This window comes from Zalophus californianus, chromosome 5 (assembly GCF_009762305.2).
Source record: "Zalophus californianus isolate mZalCal1 chromosome 5, mZalCal1.pri.v2, whole genome shotgun sequence".
NCBI classification, from domain to species: domain Eukaryota; kingdom Metazoa; phylum Chordata; class Mammalia; order Carnivora; family Otariidae; genus Zalophus; species Zalophus californianus.
Genome location: NC_045599.1, coordinates 59,879,673 through 59,906,150, shown reverse-complemented (window position 1 = coordinate 59,906,150; position 26,478 = coordinate 59,879,673). Strand labels below are relative to the sequence as shown.

The 26,478-nt window shown below is 38.0% G+C and overlaps 1 protein-coding gene across 7 annotated transcripts in view; it reads right to left on the bottom strand.

Moving 5' to 3' along the window:
• The window catches only part of JMY (junction mediating and regulatory protein, p53 cofactor), a 106,710-nt gene that overhangs the window by 30,460 nt on the left and 49,772 nt on the right, over positions 1-26,478 (bottom strand). For 6 of the 7 annotated variants that reach the window (XR_003521966.2, XR_003521964.2, XR_003521965.2 and 3 more), the window contains exons 4-7: positions 19,924-20,093; positions 6,678-6,843; positions 5,910-6,097; positions 3,286-3,372 (exon numbers count right to left, since the gene is read on the bottom strand). Coding sequence is in view for 3 of the 7 variants with exons in the window: in XM_027604819.2 (XP_027460620.1) it covers positions 3,286-3,372; positions 5,910-6,097; positions 6,678-6,843; positions 19,924-20,093 (611 nt within the window). In the remaining 4 variants the exon portion in view is untranslated. The remainder of the gene's footprint in view (positions 1-3,285; positions 3,373-5,909; positions 6,098-6,677; positions 6,844-19,923; positions 20,094-26,478) is intronic. The other variant, XM_027604820.1, reaches the window with a different exon arrangement.

The following is a 26,478-nucleotide window of genomic DNA, read 5'->3' as shown; positions in this document are numbered from 1 at the left end:
TCCCTGCTCTGTGGGGAACCTGCTTCTCCCACTCCCTCTACCTGCCACTCCCCATTTGTGCTGTCAAATAAATAAAATTCTAAAAAAAAAAAAATTTAGTTACTACATCTACCAAAGTAGTGGCAAAATCTTCATAGAGTAATGTTTAAGCATGGGATCTCAAGAGCACTCTGACGGCACAGATACGGAGGCTGATAGGAGGCGTTCTTATTTGCCTGTTTGGTCCATTATCTACCGTTTACAAGGCAGTTTCTGATCTATGAAAAGCACAATGAAAAATAAAAGTGCAAGAATTAATTTTGCTATTTCTAGTTTCTTGGAGAATGATGAATTTTACAGTTTATGGGTAGTTTGGCTACTTTTATGTGTTTAAAATCAAGAGTAACGGGCAACTTTAACTAATATGTGCCAAAATGAGCTTAAGGGATTAATACAGAAAAATTTAAGCCATTTGGCCTTTAGGGTGACAAACACTATATAAGCACATACAGTGATATGGTCATGTCAGCATTTCTACTATTCAATGAAATTTAAAATTATTGGTTGAGTAATCTAAGACACGGTGTCTGAAAAGACTACTATCAGGGTAATACACTACAGACATAATGAGGTGGAGCGATGCTGGGAGTAGAAGATTTCTAATGCAATTTTTTAAAAAAGTGAACTAATGATCTCAGTAAATCACAGAGAGTAAGTTCCTCACCTTGATAAGGAATATCTACAGAAAACCCTATAGCTAAGCATGGTAGTTAATGGTCAGAAACAAGACGTCTTCTTGTTAAGATCAGGAGAAGACAAAGCTGTCCCCTCTCACCATTCCTTCTTGGTGAGCATCATACTGAAAGCCCTAGCTACTGGAAAAAGTGGAGTTAAGTAAAAGGTGTACAGATTGGGATAGAAGAAATACACCTCTCTTCATTTGCAGATGACAAGACCGTTCATGTAGAAAACCTAAAAGAACCAACAGAAAAAGAAAGCTCCTGGACTAATGAGTGGATTATAGCTCGGCTACAGGATACAAGGTTGACATAGAAAAGCCAAATGCTTTCTAATGTACCAGCAACGAACATCTCAAAGTTTAATATTAAAAACTATTTACAGGGGCGCCTGGGTGGCTCAGTCGGTTAAGCGTCTGCCTTCGGCTCGGGCCATGATCCCGGGGTCCTGGGATCGAGCCCCGCCTCGGGCTCCCTGCTTGGCAGGAGGCCTGCTTCTCCCTCTCCCACTCCCCTGCTTGTGTTCCCTCTCTCACTGTGTCTCTCTCTGTCAAATAAATAAATAAAATCTTTAAAAAAAAACAAAACAAAACTACATTACCATCAAAAAAAGAAAGATTTAGGTACAAATCTAATAAAATATGAATAAGATCTATATGAGGCCAACTATAAAACTTATAAAAGAAATCAAAAAAGATCTTAATGAATAGCTAATTCCTTGTTTATAGACAGGAAGACACAATATTAAGGTGTCCATTATTCTGAAACTTAACCTATACATATGATGTAATCCTAGTCAAAATGTCAGTTGCTTATTTTGTGGTTACTGACTAGCTTTGGAGCAGCAGAAGACCTAGATCAATATAACAACACAGAGTACAAAGTAGACCCAAATATATTTAATCAACTGATCTTTAACAGAAGAGCAAAGGCAATCCAATGGAGAAATGACAGTTTTTGTGTTTTTTTTTTTAAAGAAATGGTGTTGGAACAACTACACACTCACATTTAAAAAGAAGTTTAGCTACAGACCCTACACCCTTCACATACATTAACTCAAAACAGATCACAGACTTAAATGTAAAATAAACTATAAAGCTCCCAAAATATAACACAGTTTTGAGAAAATACAGATGACCCTGGGTTTGGAGAGGACTTTTTAGATACAGCACCAAAAGTACAACTCATGAAAGAAAGAAGTGATAAGCTGGACTTCATTAACATTAAAATTAAAATAAAAAATATCCTGTTCTGCAAGAGATGCTGTCAAGAGAATGAAAAGACAAGCCACAAATTTGGAGAATATCTGCTTTTTAAAAAACCCTGTCTGATAAAGGACTTTATCCAGAATAAAGAATTCTTAAAACTCAATAAAAAGAAAACAACCCAATTAAAAAACCAGAAAAAGATCTGTATATAACCTCAGCAAAGAAGATATACAGATGACAAGAAAGCACTGTGAAAAGATGCTCATTATCATACACCACTAGGGAACTGCAAACTAAACATTCATCAGATACCACCACATTCCTAATTAGAATGGCTAAAATACAAAACACTGACAATACCAAATGCTGGTAAGGATATGGAGCGATAGGAACTCTCATTGTTGGTAGCAATGCAAAGTGCTATAGCCACTGTAGTAGACAGTTTCGCAGTTTGCTACAAAATTAAATCAACTCTTACCTTTATAATCCAGCAATCGTGCTCCTTGGTATTTACTCAAGAGATGAAAACTTACGTGCACACAAAAACCTGTATGAATGCTTATAGCAACTTTATTTATAAGTGCCAAAACATAGGAGCAACCAACATGTCTCAATAGGTGAATCGATAAACTGTGGTGTACCCAGACAATGGAATATTATCTGGCACTAAAAAGAAATAAACTATCAAGCCATGAAAATGCATGGAGAAAAAAAAAAAAAGATAGAAAATGAATGGAGGAATATTAAATGCATATTACTGAGTTATGTCCATCAGAAAAGGCTACATACTGTATGATTCCAATTAAACATTCTAGAAAAGGCAAGACTGTAGAGACAGTAAAAAGATCAATGGTTGCCAGGGGTGTGAAGAGAGAGGGGGATGAATACATAGAACACAGAACATTCTCAGGGTGGTGAAAATGTTCTGTATGATATTATAATGGTGGATTCATATCCTATCACTATACATTTGTCAAAACCAATAGAACACACATCACCAAGAATGAACTCTAAACTCCATTATGGACTTCGGGTGATACCGATGTATCAATGTTGATTCACTGACTGTAACAAAGGTACAACACTCTGGTTGGAAGGAGAAGCTGTGCATGTGTGGAAGTATATAGGAACTTGTATATAGGAAGTATATAGGAACAAATTGTCTAGTCAATTTGTCTAAAACTGTTCTAAATAATAATGTATGCATATATATGCATACATATTGAACTACATACATTCCTACATACATATATATGGAATTAATGCTAACATCTAGTTATTCACATTTTCTTATTCTCTATTCACTTTGAGACATGTAAAAATCAAAGTTTTCTTCTAAGTCTCCACAAGTCCAAACTTACTAGTTGTACTGTGTGATGGGTTCTATATTCATCTTCACTCCGAAGGCGCTGTTGGAACTTTTCATTGTGTTTTGCAATACAAATTTCCTATAAATACATAAAATGTGTTTTAATGTAAGTGAAACCTGAAAGACTCGGACACCACACCAGAGTTTATTTAATTGGGTTTTAGTTTTAATCTTAACATGTACCTACATAGGGCACCTGGGTGGCTCAGTTGTTAAGCATTTGCCTTCAGCTCAGGTCATGATCCCAGGACCCTGGGATCAAGCCCTGCATCGGGCTCCCTGCTCGGCGGGAAGCCTGCTTCTCCCTCTCCCACTCCGCCTGCTTGTGTTCCCTCTTTCACTCTCTCTCTCTGTTAAATAAATAAAAATCTTTAAAAAAAACTTAAAACAAAAAACATGTACCTACAATAGCAAAACACTACTCAAGTAGGCCACGTTTGGTTTCTCATCTCGAGTACTGAAGCAGCAGAAACCAAATCATTAGGATCTAAGAAAAATATTAACTTCTCTAGAACAACTCTTTTCTAAATTTTTTTTTTTTGGACGGGGAGGGATACAGCAAGATAGAGTGGACAAGGGTATCCTTAGATAATCTCAAAGCTCTCTTTAAGCTCTGAAGTCTGTGGCCAAAAGATTCTAAGTCTTATTGTATTCTTTAAACTAGTTTGAGTAAAAAAGGATATACAACCCTTGGCTGAAAGTCTGTATTCTAAACTCTGATGGGTTAAAGAACATGATTTGGCTTGGAGTGGCTTAAATGGTATTATGAAATCTGTACCTTATGGTCAGAGATTGAGTGAAAAGGAACCTTAAAGATAAAAAAAAGTCAGAATGACAAAAAAAAATATATATATATATATATGAATGCTTATTCTAATCACATGAAAATAAAAACATAGTAATAAACTAGGAAATACATGCCTCTTTACAAAATAACGCACTATCATCTGGCAACATTTAATGGCACCACGCTACGTCTTTTTCCCTCGGTCTTCCTAGAGAAGTCCTCCAGATAAAAAGATGACCATTAGTTTCCAACACTCTCAAAACTATACCAAAAGATCAATCTTCTAACCAGAGAAAGTGATATAATGAATGACCTTTTAAGCCCATGAACTACACTGTAAAGCAACTGTGTTGTCTTTTTCACCAACACTGGGTTGACTCTATTGCCTAACAAGTACAGATCCTGAAATTAAACTGTTCAGGGCAGTCTCCAGGGGGATAACAAAGGTAGTATTATATATAAGTAACATGATATGGTGGTACAATGACTCAGGCTTCTAAATCACACAGACCTAAGACAGAATCCTATCATTGCACAGTAACTAGCTGCTTTTCTCTGGGTGATTTATTTAACTATCAGGAGCCTTAGTTCCCTTGATTACAAAATGAGAATATAGGTCCCAAGTCCCTTATTTTCAGATTTTAGAAAGGTGGTATGTTGCATACACACTACCCAGTAACTCCAGCAGGATCTGAAAGAGCGCCCTAAAAGTAATACTAACATTTTTGCCGTGAAATATATGAATAGTCAAATTAAGTGGGACTATGAGATGGACAACTTCCTCTCAGCTCAGGTCTGGTCTTGTCACCAAACCAAGTATGAGAATGCTTTTGGTTTTTGGAGCTTTCTCGGCTTTAGGCAAAAGATTATTATCTCATTTGACTAGTGGTATCATTAAAGAAGATAAAAAATGCATAAAGAATCATGTTGTTTTTATTATTTTTCTTAAAAAGTCCAATCACAAAGCGCAGATTTCAAGCCCTCATGGCATAGCCAGAGACCATCTTTGTTTTTTCAAGAGGAGAAGCAGGACATGATTTTCTTAGAACTACCCTTGGGTATGCAATTCTACTATGGATATTGGATAAACCAAGCACCCTGGGACTGTGGGCATGATGACATGGAGACAAGGATTATAAGACGACGTTACATGGAGAGGTGTGTTTTTATCTTTTGTATCATACAGTTGATCTTCTCGTTGTCTTTCTTTTTACGACTTAGTGTTTCTAGTTTTCTCTCTTTCCAGCCATCTTTTGTCACTACTTCCTCCCCCTGCAGACCTGCCACCCCAGATGGTAGGCTTGGAGGGACAGGGGTAAGGATGGGAGAGGACACGACCATCGAGGGCCCCTGACTCTGTGTGATGTGATGGGTTGCAGCAGATCTGAGGCTGCTGGTATAAACAGGCAGATTCTCTGGGGGTGCCTTTCCCTACCTCAGAATTAGATTAATATATATATAATTCCTTCAAGACTGAGGTCAGAAGCAAGACTTCATTTAGAACAGCACTGGCCTCCTTAAATAATGAGGAGCCAGGAACTGCATTACATGGGATCCTGCAGTCATGCCCTTTAGCAGAGTCACCTTCAGGGTGCCACAGGTAAACAGGACATCATCACTGGCTGTTCTAATGTTAACAGGGCAGCTCTCGGAGAACTATAAAATGTTAATATAATGGCTCAAGTATTGGAAAGAGGTAACTCTCACTTAGTTTTAAAACAAGTATTAGTGACAAACCAGGTTAGAATTAGATATGGGTCAAGGACTAAGTAATGACTAAAAGCAGGATTTAAAATTAAGGCTGTCTATTCAATAAATACCTATTATACCTTTTTATTTCTGAGGTAGGCTTTCTTGGCTGAAACCCGTCCACGTCTTGCTTCTAGCTGGCGTGCTTTCTGCTGAAGTTTCTGTAGCTCTTCTCTCTGTAAGTGCACAGATGCTGCCATTTCTTCCTTCTCCAGCATGGCCTCCATGCTTTCGTAAGTGTCATAGTATACCACTTCATCTCTCTTTTCTAGAACAAAACAGCAACAAGGGGTAGTAGTTAAGAGCATGGGCTATGGAGCCAGACAGAACATGGTTCTAATCCACTTATTGGTTCTGTAACCTCAGGCAACACCACCCCCCTTAGTTTTTCATTAAGACTCCGTTTAATCCTGTATGTCTTTAATTTTCTTTTTTTTTTTTTCTTTCAGTAAGCTCTACAGCCAAGCATGGGGCTTGTATTCATGACCTCTTGAGCTTCTTTGTAAAACAGTGATTATTGGGAAATACACCTTCTAGGGTGAGTGTGTGTAGGAAGTGCTTAGCAGTGTCTGGCATGCAGTTAAGTGCTCAACAAATGTTAAGTATCATCCCCAAAACTCAAAAATTTTCTGGCTGAAACAACCTAACAAAAGTAAGCATTTTACATAAGTAATACATAGTTGCATTGCTGACTCTACTTAATGACTTGAATTTAAGAGCTCCTCTAAAAGGTTTTATGTTAAGACTTTTTTAGTCTCAAAATTTCAAGAAACACAGCTGACAAATACATATATTTTCTCTATGTTTTCAATTTTTTCTGGATTTATGTGGTTGAATGCACACCATACCCGATATAAGTCTTTTGATGCTTTCCAGTTGGGCTGTCAATAATAACTCTTCACACTTCAGGATTTCAAACTGTACTTCATACAACTGAAGTTGCAGATCATAATAATCAGCTTCTAACTGATCCAATCGGGCTATGGCTTCTGTACCACCCTGCAAACTCTGCATCTGTGTGAAAATAAAATAAAAATGTTTCTAGCTGGTGGGGACAGGAAAAAAAAAAATCAAGTTAGGATTAGAAATGAATACTAATCATACAGCATAAATCCATGAATCAACTGTGCCAAGAAAAAAACTTAGAGGCAAGAAGTAAAGATGTTTTAAAAGAAAAATAGTAATAATCGAGACATAACACAATTTTGGAAATAACTAGACAAACATGAAAAATTAACTTATTATTACAGATCATGTTTAGAATCTATTATTCTAATTATTATGATACAAATATTAAAAGTGTCCTTTCCTCTCAAAAGTAGATATGCTAAGTTATTCAGTTTTCTTTTCCATATACGAAAGAGATTATATATGGATGAGTAAGATTAAGCTATACTGGGATAGTTACAACCAAGGGATAAAAGTCTGGTTTCCCTACACATCCAGAGATGTTTTGTGCTCCATGGTCACAGCCTGGCTAGGTTCTGGAATCTGGTGAGTGGGGAGCAAAGTGAGTGGGTGTGACGAGAACATGACAAAACTGATTTTCTAGAAATCCCTGCAGTCTACTGATAATGATAACTATTATTATCTTTAAGTAATGCACTCAGGATCCTATATCCACCCTAAGGTGGAACTCAAGATTTCTAAGCATGTCTCATGAAGTGGTAGTTGGTCATGCATGAGGTTTGCTTGGTTGCTCAATTGGGTTTTGGTCCTGAAAAGACAGGGAGAAGAGATTTTGCCAGGCATTAGAAGGAAATTACTATCAGCAAAGTATGCTTCAGGCATTAGTCCCCAACCCCATTATTTCCATGAATTCCTACTTGGCTCTATGGAGAAAGGTGGCAGTAAGAAGGAGCTGACAGAATGGCCAGCAGTCTGTGAAGTACAAGCATGTGAGAGAGTAAAGCATTCTCCCAGAACATTTCTTCTAAGAATATAGTGCTACCACTTTGGCAGTTTAAAGATTCATGCTTAGAAACTCCAGGAGCCCACTGGCACAGGTACCAGTGTGCCCTGGGGGAACTAGCAACATTGGTGAGGAGGCCGTGGCCTCAACTGGCACCCCAGTAAGTGACTACCAAAAGGGTGGAGGAGGAACAGAGGAAAAAGGGAAATGTTTTGGGAGCTCATATGAGGGGTCATCTGGGGCTCCCAGAATACTAAGGAGATAGTTGGCTGGTACTCTTGGGACAGCTGTGACAGCAAAGACCGTTCTTATTGCTGCAAAATAATCCTTTCTGTCTAGTGAGGCTGGCAAAACATGGTAGCACATAGAGAATGTTTTAAACAAGAGTCCAGCCTTTCCTTTACATTCTACTCAACACAGTCTTACCTAAAGACTAGAATATATATATATATACACACACACACACACACATATACATATATATATATATATATACACATACATATACATATACATATTAGCACATAATTTCAAGTTCCTTTTAAACTGCAAAGCAACATGGGGTGCCTGGGTGGCTCAGTAGGTTAAACATCTGCCTTCGGCTCATCATGATCTTGGGGTCCTGAGACTGAGCCCTGAATCAGGCTCTCCACTCAGCAGGGAGGCTGCTTCTCCCTCTCCCTCTGCTCCTCCCCCCAGTCATGCGTGCACACGACGCTCTAATAAGTAAATAAAATCTTAAAAAAAAAAAAAACCTGCAAAGCAATAGTTGGACTGTGATCTAAATGTCCAATGGTACACATTTAAAAATAACCAGGTAAATTAAATACAATGTTATTTAATAAATGTTATAAAAATAGTATAAATATTTAATGAATTAGAAGCCAGAGATTCTGTTGCATTAGGAAGTATTTTATGACTGACCAACAATAAATATAGAACCACAAAAGGGTTTCACATTATAGTGGCTTGTAGAGAATGTTGACAAAATGAAATCCTGCTGTTTTTGAAAATAGGAATCTAAGGTGTGATTTCTTTCCTCAGACCCCCAGTCTCACTTTAAATTATTAACAACCCTTTGCATACTGTCTTGGGTCTCTTATCCAGCTTTGGAGACTGTAGCTCCAGAATCCATAATCCTGTTATCCACACCACACTTTCTTTGTGCACAGCATACAAACACGTGAAATATGTAATTTTAGAAGCTTTATTTTCTAGGGAATTATAATCAGTTAAGATAAAACCTTAATATGCATTGGTCTAAAAACCTTCTCGTAAGATCAGTTCCAGTGACAATGTTCAGGTAGAAATCCAGGCTGTTAGTTCCACCTTCACTATCTTTAGTTCTCTCCAGCTGGAAAGAACCATTTATGTGCCATGTTCATAACACTGTGCTAAAGCTTCCCCTAGCACTCTCTAAGTTTGACTCTCTTGTCTAATACTTAGGCTAAGGAAAAAAGTTGAGAGCCCCCTGTTGACATACCTTTACACAGTCAGTCAGTATCACATATCAAACTGAGAAAGGACGGGGTGTTTCCTTACAAGAAGTGACCTCACCCCCACCTTTCTGGTTTACTGAGTTCTATTCAAAGCAAGGGATTCCAGAAGTGGATCTGCCATGGCGAGGTTCAAAAAGGACAAAACCTCATCAGAGGCAGAAATGCAGACTAAGGATCTGTTGAATCCCAGCCTCGGAGAAAACAAACAATCGGGCAGCAGTGGGCATCAGGGCAAGTAAAAGGGTTGTAAGGACTCAGGAGAGAGGACTTTTATGGGATAAGCTAAAGAGAAAGGGATTAAGAGACAAATCAGGGAAATCTGGAAGGGCAAAACTGTCCTCTGAGGTTATTTAAACTTTAACAGTGAGGCAAAATCCTCAGTGAAAGACATGCAGAGATATGGGAAGGCTATGCTGCACCAAATCTCTTCCCCTATTAGCTGTAATTTCCAGACTGATTTTTTCCTGGCACCTACTTCAGCTGACAGCCACAGAACTAAGGGAATGGGGATCCAGAGTGAAAGGACTACTATTTCTGGACAATGGAGCAGTGCAGAGAAAGTAGGTGCCACAGTTGGGGCACCTTTTTTATGCCTGAGGTCACTGCTTCCCTGGGCAAGAAGGAAGCCTAGAAAGTAGGTTAAGCGCTCAAAGGAAGACAACAGAATGCCAATGAAAACTTTGCTACCCTGAAATTTTACTCAGCTCAACTTTTACCTTCTGAAAAAACTTAAAAAAAACAAGATCTATTTATTATTTGAGAGACAGCGTGCATGGGCACAAGAGAGGGTGAGAGCACATGAGCCAGGGGAGGGGCAGAGGGGGAGAGCAAGAGAGAGAATCCCAGGCAGACTCCCCACTGAGTGCAAGCCTGACAAGAGGCTTGGTCCCACAAAACCAAGATCACAACCCAAGCCAAAACCAAAAGTTGGACACTCAACTGACTGAGTGACCCAGGCGCCCCCTGAATAAACAAACTTTTGCTATCAGGATATCAAGACCCCAAAACAAACTGCCTTCCCAATGTGACCCTGCGATAATACCAGCAACGTTGGAACCTGACCCAATTCTCCCAATTCCTACAATTATGGCCTTTCCACCAGACAGAAGTAGGGAGGAGCATTCTATTAAGTATAAAAAAGGAAATAAAGCAAAATGTTTTTTACAGTAAATCTAGCAAGAAAATTAAGTATAAATCAATATCCATACATCCACATAAGTACATCATACACTACTGACCCCACTGATCATTCCCACCAGGCACATTAACAGTAATGGTTTTCTTGTGTACCTATTGTGACTATAGAAAATCATGAAACCAGACATAAAGCAGTTAATGCCCCTGTCCTGCCTTTCACCCTACTGTGCTAGGTAAAAACCTCATGACATGTGAGGGGCTACGAAAAAATAAAGCTTTCAGCGTATCTGTGGGTGGAGTCATTCATCCAAGAAATACTCACTGGGCACCTGGTACTGTCTGAGTTACACAGAGTATGGCAGTGAGTAATAAATGAAGTGAGGGGTCAAAGAGTCGTCATGAAAACCACACACAGAACAAGAGAAATAACATTAAAGGAAAGCTCAGCAAGCTCTCAATCAAGACTAGCCCTTTTATTACGTGGCAAAGATAGTACATGAGAAATGGTACCAGATAAACCTGAGTATAGAGTTTCCACCAATAACAGCTACACAAATATGGAGAATACATATAAACAGAAGGAATTATCTGAAATTCCACATTTTAGAAATCCTAGAAAACTAAAAACAGCCTTAATTTCTTTGATGTCAAAACCTAATATTACAATCCATTTGTAGGAAGATATGATCTGAACTGATGTGAAGCCCTATTTATTCCATTTAATATAATGTTTCATTATTGGAAAAGTAACACTTGTCTAGAAATTATATACCCTAAATTATCTAAAATATGAAGAACTTAGAATTCTAAAAGAGATCTGGGGACGCCTGGATGGTTCAGTTGGTTAAGCATCTGCCTTTGGCTAGGGTCATGATCCCAGGGTCCTGCCGGCATGATCAGATCATGATCTCACGGTCCTGCTGAGCAGGGAGCCTACTTCTCCCTCCCCCCCGACTCATGCTCTCTCTCTCTCAAATAAATGAAATCTTAAAAATAAATAAAATAGATCTGGCCTCAGGGGTTTCAGATAATGGCTTATAAGCTTGGAATATAAAGGGTTATGTTCGAAAATTAAATGAGACAATATATAAAGCACTAAGTATAGGGCCTAAAACATTTAAAACTTTCCTATTTATTTTTCTGTAACCAATATCAAAGTATATTTAGATGGCTAAAACAGAATTTGATAAGTAATATAAATTAAAACTTTTGGGGCGCCTGGGTGGCTCAGTCGTTAAACGTCTGCCTTCGGCTCAGGTCATGATCCTAGGGTCCTGGGATCGAGCCCCACACATTGGGCTCCCTGCTCAGCGGGAAGCCTGCTTCTCCCTCTCCCTCTGCCCCTGCTTGTGTTCCCTCTTTCACTGTGTTTGTCTCTCTCTGTGTGTGTGTCAAATGAATAAATAAAATCTTAAAAAAAAAAAAAAAAACAACTTTTAGAGTGGAACCTAGCTTCTTGTACTTAGGAGACTTTGAAATTTCTGGCATGCAGATATGGAACAGACTCTATTTATTAATAAATTAAAAATAAAAAAGCAGCCTCTCTGCCTGGACAAGCACCCCAGCTGCCCTGCCTCTGTTCAGACCGTGTCCACCACATCAAAGCTCCTTACTGTTGAAACTTCTTGGCAAGGCCCATTTGAAATGCAACTAACTGTCTTATGCATGGGAATTACATTTTTCCTATCTTTGTAGTCCCTTCCTTGATAGTTGCATAATAATGTCTAGTATTTATTGCGTTCTTACTCGACATGCAAGGCATTATGTTAAATGCTTTACAGGCATTAACTAATGGAAACATAACTTTCCTAAAAGATCTATACTAATCATATTTTATAGAGAGGTTAACTAATTTACCCAAGGTTATGTAAGTTAGAGTTTGCAGAATCAGGATCTACATTATTCTGTCTAATATAGTAGCCACAAGCTGCATATGGCTATTTAAATATAGATTAAAATTCTGTTCCTCTGTCACATAAATCACATTTCAAAAGCTCAATAGATTATCTGGCTAGTAGGTATACTACAAGAAAGTGCAAATATAAAACATTTCCATTGTTGTAGGAAGTTCTGTTGAATAGCACCGTCTAGATACCATAAATGTTCAATATATACTTGATGACTTATGTAAAGCTGACATGGGGTAATATAACCTTAATCATACTTTAGCTATATGCTTTTAGGAGAAGACAAAAGTGACACCTGGGTGGCTCAGTTGGTTAAGCGTCTGCCTTTGGCTCAGATCATAATCCCAGGGTCCTGGGATCGAGGGCCACATCGGGCTCCTTGCTCAGCTGGAAGAATCCTTCTCCTTCTGCCTCTGCCTGCCACCCCCACTGCTTGTGCTCCCACTCCTCCTGCTTGTGTTCCCTTTCTTGCTGTCTCTCTCTCTGACAAATAAATAAAAAAAATCTTAAAAAAAAAAAAAGGAAAAAGACAAAAGTATGGATTATAAGTAAGTAGCCTTAGGATTGTTACATATTCAGCTCATATATGTTCATAAAGATGACCTCAAGGAATCAAACAGTTTTTAAAGGGGGGGCGTGGAGTGCCTGAGTGGATCAATCAGTTAAATGTCTGACTCTTGATCTCAGTTCACGTCTTAATCTCAGGGTCGTGAGTTCAAGCCCCAAGTTGAGCTCCATACTAGGTGTGGAGACTACTTTTTAGAACCTTCAGAAGGACTGTCATCCAAGAGAGTTTCCTGGTTAATTCTCAGTTAGCCAGAGAACATGGTTAATCAGAAGATAACAGCAAACATTAAATGAGATGTGATTGTATTTTCTGATTTGTTTCATGCTAGCACCTAAACAAAATCCCCTTATTCAATTAATAATCCTTATTTTAACAACACTTCTAACATATATGCTACTTCTAACCATGTGATTTTATATATTCTCATCTTGTTCAATGTTTTAAAATATCTGATATAACCTGTAAATAATACAGATTTGAAAGTCAAACTGTACTCACATAGCCAGATTGCGCTATTACTTTTGTATATGGATTGGAGGGGAGGGAGTATACTATTCAAAGAGTGGGGTAGCTGCAACTGATTAAACTTACCCTGGGTTCTTTCAAAGGTATTGAGCCAAAAAGACACTGATATTTTCAGGAGTTTTTGATGGGGAAATTTCAACACCAGTGGCAGTCTGGGATCAGAGGTTCAGGTATAGATAATTTGGGAACCTACAAAATGTGTGTGCAGAGCTGTGTGTACATGCATATTTCTCTTAGTACAAAGATTTTATTTATTTATTTGACAGAGACACAGCGAGAGAGGGAACACAAGCAGGGAGAGTAGGAGAGGGAGAAGCAGGCTTCCCACCGAGCAGGGAGCCCAATGTGGGGCTTGATCTCAGGACCCTGGGATCATGACCTGAGCCGAAGGCAGACGCTTAACGACTGAGCACCCCTACTTTTCAAATTCTTAATGGGGTACGAGTCTATGACCTAAAAAGGGTAAAAGAAGGACTACAATCAAGACCCAGGAACATTTAAAAAGAAGACAGATTAAAAGGAATGGTACATACTCTTAAAGAATATTTAAAGAAGAATTTATTTTTTAAGATTTATTTATTTGAGAAAGTGCACCCGTGTGTGTGTGTGTGTGTGTGTGTGTGTGTGTGTGTGTGTGTGTGTGTGTGTGTGTGTGTGTGTGTAGTGGGGAGGGGCAGAGGGAAAGGGAGAAAGAATCTTAAGCAGACCCTGCACTGAGTGTGGAGCCCCATGTAGGGCTCAATCTCACGACCCTGAAATCACGATCTGAGTTGAAACCAAGAGTCAGACACTTAACCAACTGTGCCACCCAGGTGGCCCATAGAAATTAAAGAATTTAAAAGGCAAAGAGAATTTTGCTTATGTAGGTAAGATTTGTCAGTTAACTTGAAAGTTGTGTTTCAAGTTCAGCACTATACTGATGGCAAATATTACTCAATATTTTTAATTTTTAAAGTATTTTATATTGTCACACCACAAAAAAGTTTTGTTTTTAAAAAACCCAAGACATAACATACTGACATTTTTTAAAGAACAAGTTTCCCCATAATTTAAATCACAGAGTAGTACTGTACTATAAAGCCTTCACTGGGAAATCGTTTGTTTGGGATGGGCATAATAATGCATTTTTGCTGTGTTTCTCATGAGTAATGTGGTCACCTTATATTAATGCTAATAAAACTGGGGCAGTACATCACAGATATACATAAAACACAATACGTACATTATATACACTCAAGCATAAACCTGGTAAGAATGACTGACAGGTTTACCAAACCCTTTGAAGAATTCAAACACAATCCAGAACATTAAGAAGCAGACTATTAAGGTAATGGGGTGGCCCCAGGGAAAATGACCCCACAGATAATCATCCCAGACTCTTGGAGACCATTTTAGCCCAGCCCTTCTTCTACCACCCTAGACCAATTCCAGTAAGAACAATGTTCTTACAATAGCTAATAACCAGAAATCTTACCCTCAAGCAGTTCTTTTAGGTACCCGTAACTCAGTGTCAGCTGGCTAGAACAACAAAGCTAGTACATGTGAGGAAGACAAAGAACGGCTCTCTACTTCACAGGCAAAAAAATGCTAAGATTTAAAAACAAAAACCTAACAAAAATGCTATGATTTTAAGTTTTAAAAGTTCTGGAACTTAAATATCACACAGCTAGTCACATAAAGGAGAAAGCTAATCAGGAAAAGGAGACTGCAGTAGAAATGCTACAGGGAAACACAAGTGGGAATGAAATCCTTGCAAAGAGATGCTGAATATAGTGTGAAAAAGTTCTAGGACAAGACAAGTTACAATTTTACCAACACTAGTAGCAAATAAAACCTAAGGGTAAAAATCACAATTTAAAATTATTAACAGAAGACTTCTTTCTAGATCAAAGCCATAACTATGTTATCTCATACTATTTTTTAAGCAAGAGTTGATAAGCATATGCACTTTTAAAATGTCAGTAAGGACTATCCAAGTCTACCTTCTAAGGCAAGAAAAACTTCATACAGTAAAAAAGTGGAGGCAATTTGTTTTCCCCTAGAAACTAAAATACAGTACTCTCAGATATAGCCAGTGTTCTAAAAACCAATATGGTCAATCCATACAATGGAACCAAATATTTTCAAATCATGTATCCCATATAAGAGCTGTATCTAGTATAAGTGGCCAATAAGCATACAGAAAGATACTCAATACCGTGACGAAAATGCAAATCAGATAACCACTTTTTACTCCCCAGCATGCTGTAATGTAAAAGAGACAAATTTTAAGTATTAATGATGAGATGAAAGATGTGGAGAAATTCTAACTGTTGTACACGGCTGGTGGGAATGTAAATGTCAATGTACAGCTGCTCAGGAAAACAGTCTGGCAGTTCCTCAAAAAGTTAACAGCAGTTTGACTCCTATGTATATACCAAGATAAATGAAAATCCTGAGCATGAAAGTTTACAGCAGCATTGTGCTTAATACTCCCAAAGGAGAAAGAGCCCAAATGTTCATGATGAATGCACAAAATGTGGTATTAATCATAGAATACAGTATCATTCTATAAAAAAATTAACTTAAACACTCATGCATGTTACAACATGAACTGTGAAAACATTATGTTAAGTATGTTTAAAAAAAAAAAACCCACGTTTTATGATTCCATTTATATGAAATATCCAGGATAGCAAATTTATAGAAAGATTAATGGTCAGCTAGGAAAGTTTAGAGAGGAGATGGGGAATCACTGCTAATGGGGTCAGGTTTATTTCCAGGGTGATGAAAATGTTCTAAAGTTGATTGTGGTGATGTGCATAATTCTGTTAGTATACTAAACAGCACTGAATCTATATACTTTAAATGAGTGAACGGTATGGTATTTTAATTGAAGTATAGTTTAGTGAAATTTTCTAATTGTATAGTGAATTTTTTTTAGTGGAAATATAGTTGGCAATGTTACATTAGTTTCAGGTGTACACAAATTATGTCTTAATGTGGTTTTAACAAACCACTGTGGACTACAAAGTACAACATCGGATACATTCCAAGACCCCCAGTGGATGCCTGAAATCACAGATAGTACTGAAACCTATATATACATGCATACCTATGATGAAAGATATTTGACAAATTAGGCACAGTAAGAGATTAAGAACAACAATAAAACAATTATAATATATAACGATATATCATAATAAAAGTTATGTGGAATGTGGTCTCTCTCTCAAATTATCTTCTTGTACTGTGCTCACTCTTCACCCATTCACCTGTGAGGTGAATGACGTAGGCACTGTGATGCAGCATTAGCTAGTACTGAGCTTCTGGCAATGTATCAGGAGGAGGATCATTTGCTTCAGGACGATGGTTGACTGTAGAAAGCAAAAGTGTGCATAAAGGGGAACTGTACAACAAATCTAATCAAACAAATAATTTTATTCTAATCCTTCTGAGGTATAATTGCTTTTTTAAAAATAACTAACACAAATTCAGTTGTCTCACCCAGTTCATTCTCCTCTGCCCAATAAAACACCACACTTCTTGCCTCCTTTAACCAGCCGTTACAAGATGACTTCAGTACTATTTGAACAAAGGCACAGCCCAAGTATACTCAGGAGCCTGGGCGTGTGCAGTCTGGATCTGACCATCACCAACCTGCCTTTACTCAGTTCTTAACTACCCAAGAATGCTGTGCCAACCTGAGTAGCTTTTAAAGGAGCAATTTCAGATTTCCAAAACATAACACAGATTTAACTTTTCCCAATTCCCTATTGCCTTCAACTTAAATCTCTTCTGTTATTGAGTGAAGGATCTACATTCCTGGTATTTACACTCATTTTTGAGAAATGCCTTGCTTTCCACTATCAACAAACAGAAAAGCATATGAGGAAAATGGCTCAAGATTGAAGAATGACTTTCCAGTCAATTCTCTATGAACTGGTCAGAGTCATTATTTCATAAAAATAAATTTGATTGTGTTACACCTTGATGAAAACCTTAGAGTGGCTCCATACTGCTTTTAGGACAAAATTCAAACTCCTTGGTAGGATGTAGAAGGCCAGCCCCAAATTTTGCTTACTTTTTCAACCTCATCTCTCATGACTCTTGGTCCAGAAAACTAGGTCGACTCTTCCTCCTTGCCCCTGGGGCTCCTGGAACATATAATTCTCTTCACCTAGGACCCTCGGTTCAAAGCTGAGTACTGCAATGGTCCACCTTGTATATAATGATACCTGCTTATCTCACAGCTTATTTTTACACTGTACATGTCTTGCCCCACCACAAAGAACTCTAAACACTGTGGCTGCATCTTATTTAGGCTTTAAAAAGTGTTGGGGGGAGATAGGGAGACAAGGGGTATTAATCATCTCTTTATCTCAATCACCCATTAAAATTGTTGGCAAAAAAAAAAACACAAAAAAACAACCCACTTAATAAACGTTTGTTGAATCAGTAACTGAGGAAGGACATTTGAATTGTGGAGAATTCCAAAAGGCAGAAAAAGCCAACAAATGAAAGGGAAGAGTTAAAGTTTTGAGCCTGGAGTATCTTGAAGAACTGAGGCTTTAACAGAAAGAAGATTTAAGAAGATCTAGTAAAAGGAAATGAAGTAGTTTGGTTTTGGAAATATTTCATGCAGGGTGCCTGGGTGGCTCAGTTGGTTAAGCGACTGCCTTCGGCTCGGGTCATGATCCCAGGGTCCTGGGATCGAGCCCCACATGGGGCTCCCTGCTGGGCAGGGGGCCTGCTTCTCCCTCTCCTTCTGCCGCTCTCACTGCTTGTGCTCTCCTTTCTCTCTGTCAAATAAATAAAATCTTAAAGAAAAAAGAAATATTTTGTGCATACTGTATCAGCCCAAAAAAGTGACTTTATCTTTTCAAAAATGCCTTAATAATGATACAATAGTTAATTATCTCAAATGAAAACAAGGGGAAACAATCCAAAATTTATATAATGATTCAAATATTTTTCATCTCTGAAATATTTTTAACTCTTTTTGTACAAAAGGCACAAACTGAATAATTGTGCCTAAACCATAAAGTCCTACTATATACAATCTAGAACACCCTCTTAGGTTCATCCCTAACACCAGCTTTAATCTTCATTCACTTTTAAAACTAGAGTTGAGACCCTTGAACAACATGGAGATTTGCTGCTTCTAATACTTAGGAAAACTATCAGCAAAGACCAATGTAGATATCTGAGTACCCTTTCATGAAAAGCAATCTGTTCTGGCCCAATCTAATAATAAAACATAAAATGTTTAATAGCATTTAAAAAATAATGGCCTGGGAGGTAATGAAAAATAGTATACATCTAATGGTTTCACTATTTTCACCAAGACATGGGCATCAATGGTATATTCCATGTTGCACTGGGCAGTATGAGTATGAATACTAAAACCACTGAAGAACAGGATGACCATGAAAAAAAAGTGGTTAGGTTTTTCTTTAAGATTTTTTTTTAAAAAAAGATTTTATTTATTTGATAGAGAGAGACACAGTGAGAGAGGAAACACAAGCAGGGGGAGTGGGAGGGGGAGAAGCAGGCCTCCCGCGGAGCAGGGAGCCCGATGTGGGGCTCAATCCCAGGACCTCGGAATCATGACCTGAGCCCTAGGCAGACACTTAACAACTGAGCCACCCAAGCACCACCCCCCTTTTTGAAGATTTTATTTATGAGAAAGAGAGCACTCACACACATGAGTGGGGGGAGGGAGAGGGAGAATCCCATGCAGACTCCATACTGAGCTCAACGTGGTGCTCAATTCCATGACCACAAGACCACCAGCCAAAACCAAGAGCTGGATGCTCAACTGACTGAGCTATCCAGACACTCGAAACATGGTTAATTTTTAAAAGATCATTTTAGATATATTTTACGTAAGTTTATCAGCAACCTCTTCAAGGATTTCTAAAACTATTCTTTTCTGGAGGGGTATTCATGAAGAGGTTTTAATGATGCACAGTCAAGAAAACGGGACCTCTGCTGAGGATCTCTCCTGTTTTGTGTTCCAGTAGGAATAAAAAGGGAAGCTCCAAAGGTAATGGTTTGAGTATAATATAATCAATTCTAACAAAATTCTACAGCCTTAAGATTTTTCTCTATTTCTCTGGGCACTGAAACTTTCTTAACAAAGCTATGAACCTTACAGTACAAAAAAGTTTAAAGACAACAAGGAAATTCTAATGTCAACCTCCTTTATAAGAGTGCACTACTGCCTACAGCCACCCTGTGATGCTGCGAGAGCACCTCGTATGTCTCCCTCCCCTCTCTCTCCCCCTCCTCTCTCTCTCTCCTTTCCCTCTCTCTCTCCCTCCCCTCTATCTCCCCCTCCCCTCTCTCCCCCTCCCCTCTATCTCCCCCTCCTCTATCTCTCCCTCCTCTCTTACCGGCAACTCCAAGGACAGGCTCCATCATGACTGTTATTATCTCACGGAGACAATGCAAAATTAACAACAGCCTGCAGTGTCAGAAAAATGCCAGTCTTGTACAAAGATAAAAAACAAATCACAAATCATCTTTTTAAATTTTATATATATTTTTGATGGTTTTTGTTACCTCTTCTTTCAGTGCATGTTTCCTCTGTTCCAAACAGATCTCTTTTGCTCTCATCATCTGCAGAGTCTCCTTAGAAACTGCATACTGGAGTTTTTCCATACGTTCTGCAGCTGCTGCCCATGATGCTTTACCAAATTTCTTCTGATCTGCTCTCATTCGATCGTACACAGCTATTAATAATAATTTTGTAGAGACATTAAGACACAAGACAACTTGATACTAAAGAATTTCAAAGTTTTAGATCTCGCTGACCACACACATGATGATGAACAAATAAATCCTACTCCCTTAAGTTACCTCTTAGCAGCTCTAAAATATAACTCAACATATCTTAGATTCTATTATCTTCAATAAGAATCCTAAATAATCATCATCAGAAATAACTTTGTGAAATAAAAACTGAGTTGTCAGATTTTAAAACTTTTATTTTTTTTAAAAAGATTTTACTTATTTATTTGACAGACACAAGCAGGGGGAGCGGGCAGGCAGAGGGAGAGGGAGCAGACTCCCCGCTGAGCAATGAGCCCAATGTGGGGCTCAATCCCAGGACCCTGAGATCATGATCTGAGCCGAAGGCAGACGCTTAACCAACTGAGCCACCCAGGCATCCCTCAAAGGTTTTATACATACTTTATAAAGGGTTACACTTTTTCTTGGGTACATTAATTGAAATGAGAGTCCTAACTATTCAAGATTCTTTGAAATTATTTATTTAAATCCATGTGTTAATCTTATCATTTTGAGTTCCTCCAAAAATACTATAATCATCTGATGAAGGGAAAAAAATCCTAGATGTTAGCATGGAGCTTATTCTGAAGTTAGAGTTGGAGCAGTACAACCAAGTCCCGAGGAAAACACCCAACTTCCTCTCCCACACGCCCCAAAAAGGAAAAGAAAAAAGTAACTTTTCATTTGCCACAAGAGAGCCCTATTTCAAGAGATACTTCTTGACAATCAAACAGCTAGTACCTTTTCCAGTTAAAGAAGCTCATCACTGAGATCCTGGGTCCTATACAATTAAACCAACCATCATTATGCCCAAGCGCTTTAACAGGTCAGAGACACACATCACAAAAAAGATAGCTATCTGTTTAGCACTGAACTAGTCCGGCTCTTTAAGTCACTATACATTCACTAGCAGTATCTTTTATATGTAGGTGATAATTCTACTATACTATACTACTACTATGTCCTAACCATCTTTTGCAATGAAGTATATCTCAGTAAATCCATACTTTGTCTTCTAATACCTTGGCTAGAACATATTCTTACATCTCACTGTTACTCTCTTCAAGTGGAATTATTTTCCCCAACAGCTCAGAAATATGACAGCGACACAGAAAATTGTTTGTGAATGTAAAATACTTGGAATACCCTTGGGGTATCTCTAAAACAGATTCTTCTCTCCCTCTGCTAGCAAGAATAAATATTCTTGCTAAGGGACCTTTCACATTTTCAGAGTAACAACTCTATAGTAATAGTGTATGATGATCCGTATATGTAAAAAAAAAAAAAAGCTGAGTGCAATATAGTTCTGGTGTTCAAAAAATATCATGTTCAATCTATTTTTAAAAAGTTTAATATGCGGGTGGGGGGATGGGTTAGCCCGGTGATGGGTATTAAAGAGGGCACATTCTGCGGGGAGCACTGGGTGTTATGCACAAACAATGAATCATGGAACACTACATCAAGAACTAATGATGTAATGTATGGTGATTAACATAACAATAAAATTTTTTTTAAAAAAAGTTTAATATGCTAACATATATACCTCTCAGAAATGAGCCTATTTAAGATTTTTTAAAGTTAAGGAATAGGGGCGGCTGGGTGGTTCAGTCAGTTAAGTGTCTGCCTTCGGCTCAGGTCATGGTCCCGGGGTCCTGCAATTGAACCTCATGTCGGGCTCCCTGCTCAGAGGGGAGCCTGCTTCTCCCTCTCTCTCTGCCTGCTGCTCCCCTGTTTGTGCTCTCTCTGTCAAATAAATAAATAAAATCTTTAAAAAAAAAAAAAAAAAGCTAAGCAATAATAGGGGCGCCTGGGTGGCACAGTCAGTTACGCATCTGACTCTTGGTTTCAGCCCAGGTAGTGATCTCAGGGTCCTGAGATCCAGCCCCACATCCAGCTCTGTGCTCAGCACAGAGTCTGCTTGAGATTCTCTCTCCTTCTCCCTCTGCCCTTCCTGCTCATGCGCTCACTCCCTTCCTTCCTCCCTCCCTCCCTCTCAATCTCTCTCTAAAATAATCAAATCTTTAAAATAAAAGCTAAGCAATAATATATCAAAATTAGGTTACATCTGGCTCAGTAAATGAAAAAAAAAAATAGAAGGGCGTCTTTTATTCTTCCTCTAAAAAAAAGAAATCAGAAAGTTACCTTCTAGCTGGAAACATAAAGGAGAGCTATTACTATCAGCAGCATAAAGCGACAGAGAGTTCATTCTGTTTCCCTGACGTCGGAGGAAGGAAACATACTCAGAAAAGGAAAATTGAATGGCCAAGCAAATATCTCTGTTTGGGTTCAAAAGCTTCCTACTGGGATAAAGTCACCAGAAGTGAGATATAAAGAAGTCTACAGTGACTCTAATGAAGAATTTGGAACCCTATAATGATGCCTATCATATACAAAAATATTTTGCTTAAAATTGGAGAAGTATAAAGAGCAATCATCAAAATTATATAGAGCCAGAATTATGAACCATATATAAAAATATATACAGAATCACCGCAATTCTATAATAAGCCATAAATAGAAAAAAATTTATAGAAACACAAAGTGGTTGCATAGGCAGTAGGATTATAGATGTATGTAGGGTTCTCCCCTCTAATATTCTAAATTTTCTATAATGGTTATGTATTTCTAAATTTATTTATTTGAGAAAGAGAGAACAAGGGGAGGGGCAGAAAGAGAGGGAGAGAATCTTAAACAGACTTCCACTGAACAAAGAGCCCAACATGGGGCTCGATCCCAGGAACCTGAGATCATGACCTGGGCCCAAATTAAGAGTCAGATGCTTAACCGACTGAACCACCCAGGCACCCCATAATGGTTATGTATTTTTAACCATAATACAAACTTTAAAACATTAAAGAATGCACCTAGAGAGCACAGAAAGCAGACTCTAAACCAAATAATTTACAGAAATCTATTTCATAAAAATAATTTACAGTAGGAAAAGACTTTTTTTTTTACGATTTTATTTATTTATTTCAGAGAGAATGAGAGAGAGAAAGCACATGGCGGGGGAGGATCAGAGGGAGAAGCAGACTCCCTGCCGAGCAGGGAGCCTGATGCGGGACTCGATCCAGGGACTCCAGGATCATGACCTGAGCAGAAGGCAGTCGCTTAACCAACTGAGCCACCCAGGCGCCCAGGAAAAGACATCTTTAAATGTTAAAAGGAACTACTACTAACAATGTACTGTTTTTTAATTTATTTTTTAAAATTGTCATAATGCTCTAAGGCAAACACACTCAAGTAGGACTGCTAGGTCAGACGGTAAGCACATCTTTAACTTACATAAGAAATGGCATTCAGGGGCGGATGGGTGGCTCAGTTAAGTGTCTGCCTTTGGCTCAGGTCATGATCTCAAGAGTCCTGGGATCAAGGCCCATGTCAAGCTCCCTGCTCAGCTCAGAGATTTGGCTTCTCTCTCTCTCCCTCTGCCCTCTGCATGTGCTCTCTCTCTCACTCTCCCTCAAATAAATAAAATCTTAAAAAAAAAAAAAAGAAATTGCATTTTCACGAGACTGTACAATTTTGCATTACCACCAGCAATACAGGGAGGGTTCTAGTTACTCTACAACCTTGTCTGCCCTTAATATTGTTAGTATTTTTTCTTTTAGCCATTCTAATAGGCATATATTGCTAACTCATTGTAGTTTTAATGTGCATACTAATGACCGATGGTCTTGAACATCTTTTACAGTGCTAATTTCAGAGTAAATGGCCATGTATTGTGAGTTTCTTATTCTCCATTCTATCCCACTGGTTCACATGTCTATCCCTTCCATAATACCATGCCACAATAGCTCTATAATTTGTAAAGTCAGGTAACGTGATTGTTTTTTTTTCTAAACTGTTTTTTAGGTATCTTAGTTCCTTTGCCCTTCCATGTAAAATTAGAATCAGCCTGTTTACGTTTATAGGAAAAAGTCCTGCTTTTTGGTAGGTACTGTGTTAAATCTATAGATCACTTTGGAGAGAACAGACATCATTACTATGTTGGACGTTCCAATACGTGAACACAACATGTCTATCCATTTACTTAGGTTTGTGGTTTCTTCATCTTGTTAATCGTAAGCATTACAAATCCTGTACATGTTTTGTCAGACTTATTATAAATGGAATTTTAAAAAATTTTTCTATTTCCAACTATTCATTGCTTATATAGATAAAGAGGATTCATTTTTGGGTGCTGACCATATTTCCTGTTATCCTGAGAAAGTCACTTGGTAGTTTAAGTTTTTAAAAAATAGATTACATACAATTTTCAACCTAAACAATATTATCTAAAATGGGAATCAATTTATTTCTTCCTTTCCAACTGTAAGTTTTCTTTCTTTTTCTTGCCTTATTACAACTAAGATTTATTTTATTATGTTGAATAAGAGGGCTTAAGAATAAACACCCTAGACTTTTTACCTTAATTCTCGGGGGGAAGCATTTAGTCTTCCACCTTTAAATGTGATATTGGCTATAGAGTTCTTGCAGATGTCCTTTATCAAATTTAAAGAAGTTCTTTTCTATTCCTAGTTTCCTGAGTGTTTTCATCACACACAGCATGTTGTATTTCATCAAATGCTTTTTCAGCATCTACTGATATGATTGACCATGCATTTTTTTTTTAAAGACTAAAGCTGACTCAGCACTTTAGATATTATCAGCCAGAAAATTCTTCGTCGTAGGGTGGATTGTCCTATGTAACACAGGATGTTTAACATAATCCATGGCCTCTACTGATACTAGTAACACTCTCAGTAGTTGCAACAACCAAAATGTCTCCAGAGACTGTTAAATGTCCTTTTGTGTGGCACAATCACCTTTAGTAAAAAACCACTGCTGTGGGCGCCTGGGTGACTCAGTCCTTAAGCGTCTGCCTTCGGCTCAGGTCATGATCCCAGGGTCCTGGGACCGAGCCCCGCACTGGGCTCCCTGCTCCACGAGAAGCCTGTTTCTCCCTCGCCCACTCCCCCTGCTTGTGTTCCCTCTCTCGCTGTCTCTCTCTCTGTGTCAATTAAATAAATAAAATCTTTTTTTGAAGATTTTATTTATTTGAGAGAGAGCATGAGAGGGGGGAGGGTCAGAGGGAGAAGCAGACTTCCTGCTCAGCAGGGAGCCTGATGCGGGACTCCATCCCGGGACTCCAGGATCATGACCTGAGCCGAAGGCAGTCGCTTAACCAACTGGGCCACCCAGATGCCCCTAAATAAATAAAATCTTAAAAAAAAAAAAAAAAAAAAACTACATTAGTTTGAGGAGAAGTAATTTCTTAAAAAGGATTATAGTACTATCTTCGAGAAGAATAATTGACTAAACACCCAAAAAATTATTGAATAATAATGAGGAGGGGTTAATTGATAAGCTAAGTAATAAATTTCATTATGAAGCTATTATCATTAATCAAAGCATAAGAAAAGACTTATCATTGGAAAAGAGAGTCCGGAAAGAAACCCAAGTATATAAAAGAATTTTACTAGGTTTTAACTATTCGGAGGAATACAGAAACTAACTTTAGAAAATATAAGTAACAATTCAAAGATTTTTTTAAAAATCATTCTTAAAAGCTCATAGTTTTTACAAGTAAAATTTGTAAAAGTTAAAATTTAGGAATGGGTATTTGCAAAAGATGTCCAAGTGTTAATATAACTATAATATAATAAAAATATCAACATATATAAGGAGCTTTTATTCATCAACAGAAAAAAATCCACCATACAAAAATAGGCAAAAGGTATTATAACTGGAAAGAAAGGATATGCAAATACCAATTACATAAAAAACAAAAAGTACAGTACTCCGTAATAACCAAGGAAATGCAAAATTTAAAAACACGATACTAGTTTTCACCTATCAAACTCCTGTTTTTATTTTTTTTAATGACGATGCCAAATGATGCTAAAGAATCAAAGGGAGCATTCTCCTTTAGCACACTGGCATTCTGAAGGAATAAACTTCTTCAAGTACAACTTTTAGGGAAATGAGGGTTTCCTAAAGGAATAACCTGAATGCTAAACTGTGTTAATGCCAGGTAGATAATGAAAATAATGAATAGCAGGGATTTTAAACTGCAACTGAAGGATTTCCATGGTCACCTATGGAAGGAAGTCGGAAGGAATGGACCTTCAGAAACCTTGCCCATGAATCTCTTCATTTGGCTTGTCTTGATTTTTAGCATTTATAAACCATAATCCTAAGTATGTACTTTCCTGAGTTCTGTGAATCATTGTAGCAAATGATCAAACCTAAAAAGGCTGTGTGAACCCCCAAATTTATCATCAGTTGGTGAGAAGTGCAGAAGGCCTGGGGACCCTCTAAATTTCCAAGTAGTGTCTTAAATGT